General features: G+C 37.5%; 1 protein-coding gene across 1 annotated transcript; it reads right to left on the reverse strand.

The window, feature by feature from the left end:
- Positions 1-2,953: 2,953 nt before the first annotated feature.
- On the reverse strand, positions 2,954-4,112 carry LOC110925077. The gene is made up of 2 exons (XM_022169046.1): positions 3,956-4,112; positions 2,954-3,852 (listed from the first exon to the last, which is right to left on the reverse strand). The coding sequence occupies exons 1-2, from the start codon at positions 4,110-4,112 to the stop codon at positions 2,954-2,956; spliced, it is 1,056 nt and encodes a 351-aa protein (XP_022024738.1).
- Positions 4,113-11,888: the final 7,776 nt, after the last annotated feature.

Genomic DNA, 11,888 nt, shown 5'->3' on the forward strand with positions numbered 1-11,888 from the left:
GTATTTTGAATTTTTAATAGCAATATTTTTTGATCATTTATATGTATTTTTTGTGTTGTTGATGATTATTTAAGTTTGTCCGATTATAATGTTTATGAATGGATCTATTCTTTGATGTGGAGGAGGCCGGGGTTCGGGTACTACAAGTTGTAAGGGGGTCTACGATGAGGCCAAGTTTAGACACGGACAATCTTATAAAGTTGTTTCACGGTTTTGGATTCGTTGAAACTCGAGCTTAATCGATTGGAAATTGAAGTCACAGGTGATTAATGCAAAATGATTTGTTGGATTAATTGAATCTTTTTTTGTTTTTGAATGTTGATATTGTTTGTTCTTCTAAAGATTATGATCGAGAACCGAGCGAATCACAATCTTAGATAGATTTTAAATTAAATGTCTACATAAGAAAAAAATGATTCAAAACTATAACTTTAATGTCATTGTGGGTTTTTACTGGTTAATGACCTTCGAAGTTGCTCAACTGCTCATTTAGTTAGTTGATGGTTGCATACGTGTTGAATACATTATTTGATTTATATACTTCATATTACATATGGAAGGGATTATATAGAATTTAGATCTTTAACTTATATAGCCACCAACTATCTTACCTCCACCAACAAATTTTCATGTATTTTCCATTGAGTAATGTATATTAATGTTTAACGGATTATTTTTTTTTAACGAACTGAGCCATCTGGTTTGGATTTGTAGTTTACTTTTTTTCCATGTTTATATATTAGTGTTAGTTGGTTTTGTTTTTTGTTGTAGCTGATGTAGGTGTCATTGTATCATAATATAAGAATCCAAACATGTATTTTTTTTGTTGATGTTTTTTGTTGTAGTTGATTTGGGTGGGGCAAGGTTGGGAATAGGTATGAGTCGGGTCAAAATAATTTGATTTAGAGTGTAGAGTGACAGTGAGGTATTGTCTATACTTGTATACAAATTTTAAAAAAATAATCCGTTATACTAAAAAAAATATACATGATTAATATACATTCTTGCTTTTGTATGTTTTTGTGGCTCTTTACAACAAGAAAAAGTTTAAGAAACCGAATTAAAAATTTACGGTGGAGAAAATGGAAAGATGATACTTTAGATGTTAAAAGTGTTATTTTTATACTTTTATTTGTTGTAAATTAAATTTTCCTACCCGGAAAATTTCCGGATTATAACCTAGTAGGGTTATATATATAATTAATTCAAAATTTAAAAAGAGTTAATTATTTGGTTGGTTCAGATGTTATGTTCATATTTCACGTTTGCTCCCTCTTTTTCATGTTTGGAATCTTCAATTGCACGTCCTCTAACAAAGAACTAATACTTGGTTTCATGGTATCTAACAAACGAACTAAAACTTGATTACTTGGTATTGGACAAATAATTACAACTTGATTTCTTTGGTAAATAAACCGTGCAAAAAGATGGATCTCGAATGTGACAACGGGGTCAAGTTAAAAATCTAAGGTGCTATTTGTTTTTGAAGAGGTAAAAGGTCTGCAGTCTGCGGACCACATCTGCAGGCATCTGCAGGAAAAGAGGTGGACCAAAGGTCTGTAGTCTGCAAGGAGAAGAGTGTTTGTTTTTTTTACTTATACAAAATCCTCTTCTCACAACACACACACACACACACACAACACACAACACACAACACACAACACTCCTCTCTCTCTCTGCCTTCATCTACCACCGCTTCCACCTTTTCCCCCAAATTCTCACCACAAAATCACTACAATCTGCCCAAATCTCGATCAGTAACAACCGAAAACATTCTCCATCTTTCCTGCCTTCATCTACCACCGCTTCCACCACCGCAAACCCACCACCACCGCACCACCTCCGCCATAGCACCACCGCCATCACACCACCGCCATCAAAACCCACCACCATCGTTCCTGTCTCTCTCTCTCTCTCTCTCTCTCTTTTCTCTCTCTACGGTCTCTCTCTCTCTCACTGATCTCTCTCTCTCTCTTCTTTCTCTCTCTCTCTACGGTCTCTCTCTCTACTGTCTTTCCCTCTCTCTCTCCACCGATGATGATGGTGGTGGACTGTGTAGCTCTGATGATGATGGTGGTGGTTCTATTTTCTGGGTTTTGTTCTATTGACGGTGACGGTGGTGGTGGTGGTGGTGGTGGTGGTGACGGTGGTGGTGAGAATTGACGGTGACCGTGATGTGGTGGATCTGGGTGGTGGAGGTTGAAGAGGAGAGGAGAGAAGAGGTTTGAAGACATGGGTATAAGTCTGCTTGGGGAAGAGGTGAGGCAGAGGTAAAAGGTCTGCAAATCTTCAAGAAAACAAATAAGTTGCAAGACCCTTATGTCTGAGCGCGGCTGCGCGACGCAGACATAAGTTCTCAAAAGAGCTTTTACCCAAAAAACAAACACCACCTAAGACTATGGGGTGTGAATGTGACAAATGGGGTCAAGTTAAAAATCTAAGATCATGGGTTGTGCTTCCCCTTCCCCCTATGTCCACATCAACCCCACATCACCATCCTCTTTCACCCTTCTCATCCTCCCTCAACACATGGGATGTGATTCCTTCTTCTCCCCCCTTCCCCCCGTTCCCCTTCCATTTTTTAATATCTTTTTACTTAATATATTTTATTTTTAAACACATTTTTTATTTATAATAAATACAAATATTTTTTAAGAAAATTTAAATTTGCATAAAAATTCAAGAAAATTAGAACTAAAAAACACAAATTACATACTAAATCATAAAATAAATTTTGCCTAAACATGCGAACACCACTACTCGTCATCAATGTGATCGACACAAAAGTTATTCCAAATGTATTCGATTAAATCCGCACATAGGTTTCCATGCACATGCTCAATGCGTAGCACCCACAAATTTGATTGATGTTGTTCCTCGTCAACCGGCTCAACATTCCCATGAATGTCATTTGGATCGTATTCGCATATTGCTTTACCATTGTTTGCAATAATCACGTTTGTAGTATTAAACAAGCATACATAATGTATCTCACTTTTTTTGGTTCAAATGCATGAGCTGGTTGTTGTATTATCCCCCATTTTGCCTTTATCACATCAAACAACCGTTCGACGTCTCTCCTTGCCAATTCTTGCCACTTCGCAAACATTTTTTTTCTTTTTTCATCACTGAGTTCAGGAATAGTTTTAACCATTGCAGTATAGGATGGGTATGTATCGTCGGCTAGGTAATACCCATGCTTGTATGACACCCCATTGAGCATGAAAGAAGAATCGATATCGTCGAAAACATGAGATCTAGTTAGAAGGTTTAAGTCATTGTTTGAACCTACAACCCCAAAAAGGGCATGCCAAATCCATAAATCTTGTGAGCAAGCGGCCTCTAAGATTATTGATGGATAACCTATATCACCACTCATATATTGATCGCACCATGCCACAGGGCAATTACACCATTGCCAATGCGTACAATCAATGCTTCCTAGCATCCCAGGAAATCCATGTGTCTCTTCATGGAATGTATAAAGCTTTCCAATATCCTTCTTCGTTGGCCTACGTAAATAGACCTTCCTATACAGGTTCACAATACCTTTGAAAAATTCATATAAACACCCCCAACTCATTCTCTCGGACATTGTTAAAGATTCATTCCATGAATCACTAGCAGTGCCATATGCTAATTGACAAAGTGGCGAAGTACATTTTTGAAACGTAGTAAAACCCCTTCTCCCTCTACCATCGTAGCGTAATGTGAAAAAGTCATCATAATTAGCCAAATCATTGGCAATACGTACGAACAATTGTCGACTCATTTGAAACCGACACCCAAATTGTTCGTTAGTGTACACATAGTTTTTAGAAAAATAGTCACCAGCCAAACGTTCATAAGCACCTTAAATAAAGGTTGAAAACTAAGTTTAATAGATTATTCAAAACATTCCTAAAAATTTAAATAACAAAACTTTCAAAATAAAAATTGTTTAAAAATAATATACCTTCGCGATCTCTATTTAACGCGGCTACCCTCGTTCTTGGTTGTGAAGTTTCTTCGTCTTCACCATCTTCTTCCATCTCGGCAACAATTTTAGCCGTCTCAAGAATCATGCCAAGAAAAAAATTCCCAGCATTTTCCTCGTCCGATGAAGAACTCATGGCGATTATTTTTTAAAAGATATTGATGAAGAAGATAAGAATATATAAAAGATGGAGACTGTGGTGAGAATTTTTTAAAAGATATAGATGAATGTAAGTGAAGAATATATAAAAGATGGAGAGTGTGGTGATTTTGGGGAATAAATGAGGGTTATATAGTGTTTAAAATAAAAACTTGATTTTTTATGTAAATAGCTATTGAATAATGGTATAATTTTGAAAAACATGTTGGGATGAACGGGAAGAATTCACCGATTGTACCGAAGGTGGGACGACCGGGGGGGGGGGGTGTTCCTCGTTGGGGTCCCCCTCCACGTCTGCACCCTGCTGCTTGTTCGTATAGCACACCAGATAGTCTAATATTTATTTGTAATTTTGGTGTTTGTAATCATTTGGTGGTATGTACTTAGATGAGGTATTTCATTTGGTGTTTGTTATGAGTTTAGCGGTCTCTATTTATATGGGTTTGTGCTCTGGCTCTTGTCAGGCGTGCCATGTTTTCGTTCTATTGAAATATAATCTTGTTGTTTAAAGAAAACAAAAACATGTATAACATGTTACTTTATTAGCAGTGGTGGACCCACAATCCTTTATGTAGGGGCGAAAATTTTTAAGGTTCATTTGTGTATCACTATATAATTTTTTTTGGTCCGGATTAGGTCGAGTCGATCATATAAAAAAGTATAATCAAACGAAATTTTATATAATTAACAATTTTTTATGATATTCTATTGCTAAATAATTATTTTTTTTATTCTGGACTGGATCGGACCGGTCATATAAGAATTATAATTAAGCGAAATTTTATATAATCAACAATTTTTTCGATGATATTCTATCGCTTAAAAATAACTTTTTCGGTCCGGTTACTGTGGTGTCTTGTGTTCGAACAATCTATAAATTATAAACAAGGGTGCACATGCTAATCACATGCCATTTTCCCCGATCATATTTAAACGCCAATAACTTTTTTATACGCGATTATTTTTTTCAAAAAAATCATACCATAAAATTCAACGTTTTTTTATCTTTCCAACGAGTATACTATTGATATATTTTTTGAAAAAAAATGAAGCGGGTTTTTTATGGCGTTTTAAACTTTGTTTTTTATGGCGTTTTCAACTAGATTTTTATGGCGTTTTTCTGAAGTGGGTGTTTTTATGGCGTTTTTCAACCAGTTTTTATGGCGTTTCTGAACTAAGTGTTTTTATGGCGTTTTTCAACTGAGTTTTTCATGTTGGTTTTCTGAACTGGGTGTTTTATGGCGTTTTCAACTGGGTATTTTCATAGCGTTTTTCTGAACCGGGTGTTTTTATGGCGTTTCAACTGAGTTTTCATGGCGTTTTCAACTGAGTTTTCATGGCGTTTTCTAAACTAGGTGTTTTTATAACGTTTTTATTTGAACACCCAGGATATTGTGAATGTAGAATTATGAGTGGACGTGGTGGACGTGACAATGGACGCGGCGGTGGACTGGCAACATTGTCATGACTCAGTCGGAGTAGACAAATCTCATTGACACACGAGTGGCTGAGGCTTTAACTGCTCAGCAAGCTGGTCAACACCAGAACCAAAAAAATCAGCCCGTCTGTACATTCAAGATGTTCATGGATTGTAAGCCGCAATCTTTCAGTGGGACTGAAGGAGCGGTGGGACTCCTTTGTTGGTTTGAGAAGGCTAAATCAGCGTTTGTGATGTGTAACTGTCCAGCCAGAGACAGTGTGAAGTTTGCTTCAGGCACATTGGAGGATGGTGCCTTAACTTGATGGAACACTCAAGTTCAGATGCTTGGGATTGATATGGCAAATGCTACAACTTGGGATGATTTCAAGGAGCTGATGTAGGAGGGGTACTCCCCCCGCGATCAAATTCAAAAGCTAGAGAACGAGTACCACAATTTGAAAATGGTGGGATCGGAGATTGAAGCTCACATGAAACATTCTCAGGAGCTGGCAAAGATGTGCCCCAACCTATCAAACCTGCCACACAAGCGAATCGAGTTGTATCTCAACGGGCTAGCACCTCAGATCAAGAGTATGGCTTACCTCTGCTAATCTCGACAACTTGCCTCGGGTCATTCATTTGGCTCACTAGATTACTGATCAAGAAGTTGAACGCGGTACACTACCAGAGCGTGGTGCTGTGATTGCTCCAGTTACCGATAACAAGCACAAGTGGAATGACTCAGACAAAGCCTCCAACTCCAGCTAGCAACAGAAAAGGGCTGGCAACAACAATAACAACCGCAACTTCAACCAGTCTTCTTCTACTAATCAGAACCAAGGCTTTAATCAGAATCAGGGCGCGTACGCTGGCAAGCAACCGAAGTGTACCAAGTGTAACTACCATCACCATGGGAAGTGCACTAGAACTTGTCAGAGATGTGAGAAGGTTGGCCATATGGCGAAAGATTGCAGAGCTCCGTTCCCGAAGCAACAACAACAGCAACAGAAGCAACAACCACAACAACAGCAGGGTATTCGGAAGGGTTGCTTTTGGTGTGGAAGTGAGGGTAACTTCAAAAGGGATTTCCCACAGTTAAACCAAAACGCTAACAATACTGGAAACAACAACACCGAGAATCACAACAACAACCATAACAACAACGGTGGAAATGGTGCTCGCGGGAGAGCATTCACGATTGGTGCGGGTGACGCTAGGAATGATAACAACATTGTGACCGGTATGTTTTCTGTGAACAATTTTTGGCTTCTATTTTTTTCGATTCTGGTGCCGATTAGAGTTACGTGTCTGATGTGCTGAATGCGGTATATAAAAAACTAACCTAATCTAGACACCCTAGTTTTAAATTTATAAACTAAGACTCTCTAAATGCTAGACCACTGGTAGGCAAGTGTACCTATCGTACGTAGTAAGCCTAATGAAGTCCGAATATCGAACCCACGAGACACTAGCGACGCTAACTAGACTCTGACTCAACTAATTACTTAATTGGTTTAATTTGTACTTTTAGGATTTTTCTAATTCTACTAAAGCGAGTAAACAAGAAAATAAAGCAACCAAGAAAGATTGTGAAGTGACGGGAAGCAGACAATGATGAGAAAGAACTACCCAGGCTTCGAATCCCTATGACCAACCTATGACATCTAGTCCTGACCAATGGCTAAAGCTTCGAATCTACCCAGAAAACCTCCCGCTAAGGATGATAAACCAAAATAGAAGATGGAATAAAGTGATGAAGTGCTAAATTGGAAACGACTCGACCTATCGACACCGAATCCCACGACTGTCAGATTAAAAACAACTATGGTGCTAAAATCCTCCAGTCATGAAGCTAAACCTGTAAATAACTGAAAACCTAGGAAACCCTAAACGCGAATAAGTAGCCGGATTCGAGCTATCGGCCACCCAAACTACCACACCTAGCAATCCTGACTCGTCGCTAGAGTTGCCAGAAAAGGATGCACACTATACTCAATTGATTTTAATTAATTTAGTTAAACTTGAATTATCTCTAATCTCAAGTTCTAGACCGAAAACCTAATAGATTAACGAACCTAGAATGATCTAAATAGTTCCAGACCAGACTAACAAGATCACCTAACCAAACAACCAATCACAACCAAGACAAGCACACAAATTCATAAACAATCACAAAATAGGAATATGTAAATCATCACAATTTAATCATTAGTCAAAACCGAATAGTCAAAACATTAAATCATAGTTCATCTTGGCCTAGGTAGTATGAAAAGTTTAGCCAAGAATCATAGTCAAGAAAATGAAACAAGTCTGAACCGAGTAGCAAAACATGGTATCAAATTAAAAAAAAAACACAAAGTTATTAAAACTGAACACTAATAAATTGCAAACCCGGACATGAATCTTGATCACGGCTTGAACCCTCGAACCAATCTTCTTTTTCTTTTTTTTGATAGCCTCTCTCTCTCTTCGTATATTGGTGCCGTCTGCTGTGATGTTCTTTTTAGCCGTCTGATGTTCTCCCCCCTTTTGTATGTATGAGTCCAGAATTCTTTTATAATTGCCGCTCCCATTATATGCTAACTAGCCCAACACTCTAAATGGGCCTGCTCTCGTCGCTTCTAACTGGCCCAAATCAAACAGTAAGGAAACAATGGCATTGTATGTTTGATATCTTTTTGCGTATGATATGTAACTGGACAAACAAAAGTTAATGGTGAATAACATTGGATGATGAATGATTCCTTAAACCTCGTTACTTCTTTCTTATGTTAGTAGGATTCCTCCGTATATTCTTGTGTTTTCAATATATTATTATGTCAGCAGCCAAATTTGACAATACCATAACACTCATAATATAAAAAAAAACAGTGAAATAATTCGGGAATCAGAGTAATGACAATTTTATGATGTGAAATAGTAGGGATTGTTTGAGAACAGTAGTAAGTACAAGAATTATGGAAATACTAGATGAAGTGGGGAATATGTAATTAAATGATGATATTAGAAAAGGGAAAATATGTAAATATTCATTTAGTTAGTTCATTAAGGGTAAAATAGTCAATCATAAGAGTCATTTTAACGAAAAGGGGAAATATGTAATATATATGGGTTAGGAGGGGAAATATGTAATTGAATTTTATGATTGGGTAAATACGTAATAAGCTAGCTTAAGAAGAGGAAATATGTAAAAAACCCATGTTAATAAAACCAATTTATGTTCAACTTCAATTAACGATCACATTACAAAGAATTTCATTAATGTCTCATTAAGTTCTTTGATTAATTTCCCTTGAACTACTTATTATAAATATTAAAACCTATTAATAATATCTTAAGCACAATTTTAATATAGAGTAAACTTCCATTTTTCTCCCTGTGGTTTGATCACTTTAACGGTTTTGCCCTAAACCTTTAATAATGGACATTTTACTCCCTGATCTATGACGTTTATCTCTATTTCACCCCCGTCCCTAACGCCATCCAATTCAACTGTTAAATCTTGGTCACATGGCCCTCACATGAGGGACATTTTAGTCTTTTACACTCAAACTTATTAATTTCTTTTTGTTTTAAATTTTCACACACTTCCTCTTTCAAACAACAGGTAAGTTCATCACAATCAAACCCTTCAAAAATCAATTTCAAACCACCTTCAAAATCAAACCCTTCTCATTATCATAAAACTGAAAACGGTTATCCGAATCTGAACAAAGAGAAATGCAATATATGAACTAATGATTCAATGAATAAGAGGAATCCGAGATGAACAACGAACAATGGAAATAAACCGTCCAGATCTAGAAATTTGGAATCTCAACGGTTGTGATTTTGTTTCGTTTCGTTTGAGGTGTTCTTCGTGAGTTAAAAAGTGCATAACCAGTACATTAAAGCAGGTAACAGAGTCGACTCAGTGAGTCAGTGTTGATTGTTTTTACCTTGCTTCCATTGATGAGTTGTAAATGCTCTGTTTCTGCATCTTCTCTGTTTCTGCAGGCCATACGCAACACATGTCGGCGAAGTTCGCCGTCCAGTCGTTTCTGATTCCGGCGAGACCGCCGCTGGTCACGGCGGCGGAGACGATGGGGAATGGTGGTTGACCGGAATTTAGGATGAGTGGAGAGACGATGGAGATTGAGACGAGGATGAAGCTGGTAGGTAGGGTTAGGGTTTTGAAGATATTTACTCAGAGAGTTGAGAGTGGAGTGAATTGTGGTGTGGTGATTGAGGTGAAAATGTGGATCTGTGTTAGGGCTTCATTGTTTAGTTAGTGTTAAGAATAATTGCTGATGTTTTTTGTTGATGAATTATGTTTTGGTTTTGGTTTGAATAGGAATTGAAAACTTAATTGTATATAGTGATTGGAACTGGAAGTGATTGTAGTTTAGATTAAGAATATGGTTTTAGTTTCTACTTAAATTGAACTGGATACTGTTTGTTTCATAGATCTGTGCATTGATGACTTGTACTATTTTTTGAAGATGTTGGTTTCAGAATTCAGATTGCAGGGCATGAAGACGACGATAGAAGATGCCACGGAAGTTTGGGTTTTGAAGGCGATGGAGAAGAAGATGGAATGGGGAAGCAGATAATGGGTTGTTAGGGTTTTAAATGTAATTCATTAATCAGGGTTGGGAAAAGACATAACTGCCCTCAGGTGTTTTGCACGTGACAGGGTTTAACAGTTAAAATGGATGGCGTTTAGTGGCGGGGAGCAAAATCATGAAGGCCTTCATAGATAAGGGAGTAAAATGGCTATTTTGAAAGGCTTGGGGCAAAACCGTTAAAGTGACCAAACCACAGGGAGCAAAACGGAAGTTTACTCTTTAATATATTATAACTATAATCGATTGAGATAATATTTTACGAAATACAATGTTTTAGCTTGTTATCTCTTAGAATCACCAAATTTTAATGATCCAATTACGAGTGGAATTTAATGCAAGCAACCCAAAAGTTACTCAAAAGTGTAGAGAATATTTATATAAAAATATGTACTATCTAGAGCACATCAGTGTCCTCGAAATTCAGTAGACTGTTAGGAACGACCCCAAAACCTCTTGAAACATGGCACATCGTAGAATTGGCTGATGGCAAGCCGATCGAAGCATCCCATGTTCATGTTGGGTGCAAACTCGATCTTCTAGGTCAAGTGTTTGACATTGACCTCCTTCCTGTTACTCTTGGTAGCTTTGATGTAGTCATCGCTATGGACTGGTTGTCCAAACACCAGTTGAAATTCTCTATAAAGAGAAAATTGTTCGTATTCCTCTCCATAGTTGGGATTTTCTATCTGTTCAAGGTCACCGGAGTGGTGCTACAGTTGGCATCATTTCAGCTATGAAAGTCCAGAAGTGCATATGGAAGGGTTATCCGGCTATTCTAGCTCTCGTTACCGATAATCAACTTGAGGAGAAGAAGATCGAAGACATTCCAGTCATTCGTGACTTTTCTGATGTTTTTCCCGAGAAACTTCCAGGATTACCTCCACATCGACAGGTGGAATTTTAGATCGAACTTACACCTGGAGTAGCTCTGATTGCTCGTGCTCCTTATCGTCTTGCACCGGGAGAGTTGCAGGAACTGTCCAATCAACTTCAAGAACTATTGGATAGAGGTTTTATTTGACCTAGTTCTTCGCCGTGGGGAGCCCGGTCCTATTCGTGAAGAAGAAAGATTGTTCTTTCCGCATGTGTATTGACTATCGTGAACTCAACAAGGTGACAGACAAGAATCGTTATCCTCTTCCTCGTATTGATGATCTCTTTGACCAGCTGCAAGAGTCAAGTTTCTACTAAAAAATGTGACAACCCTCACTAAACCAGGTATCCGTACGACTTAATTAATAATTAATTACTACTTAATTACTGTGCTTACTTAAACTTATGGATAAACTGCTACTTGAATGTTGATACATGAACATACTTGCATCATACTCTATTTACTGTCACTACATTATTTACATGCTGAACCTTAGTGACAAACATGATGCACAAAAGCACAGTATATGAACGGATAACCTATTGAACATGCTGATAAAGCCAGCATCAGGCTGATAAAGCCTGTATGAGCCAGAAATATTTTACTACACCAATAGTGAGTGTAGGGATACAAGGGTTGTAGAACTGCGTCTCTAGGAATAAGTTACAATGATCGGATGTGCCAAAAACGTACTCTAAGTACAAAATTCAGCACTTTAATTAACAATTCAGCATTTAGTTAACTAATAAAGTGCCAAAACATGAGAAGAATATTACTAGACGCTTTCCAAAGTGTCGGGAATAAGTTGTGACACTAAAATAATAATAACGACACTTTAAAGCTTTGTTAAGC

Source organism: Helianthus annuus, chromosome 17 (assembly GCF_002127325.2).
Source record: "Helianthus annuus cultivar XRQ/B chromosome 17, HanXRQr2.0-SUNRISE, whole genome shotgun sequence".
NCBI classification, from domain to species: Eukaryota; Viridiplantae; Streptophyta; class Magnoliopsida; order Asterales; family Asteraceae; genus Helianthus; species Helianthus annuus.

Coding starts and splice junctions, on each gene's coding strand:
- LOC110925077 (XM_022169046.1), bottom strand. CDS start 4,112: ATGAGTTCTTCATCGGACGAGGAAAATGCTGGGAATTTTTTTCTTGGC. Junction 3,853..3,955: donor GTTAAATAGAGATCGCGAAG/GTATATTATTTT, acceptor CCTTTATTTAAG/GTGCTTATGAACGTTTGGCT.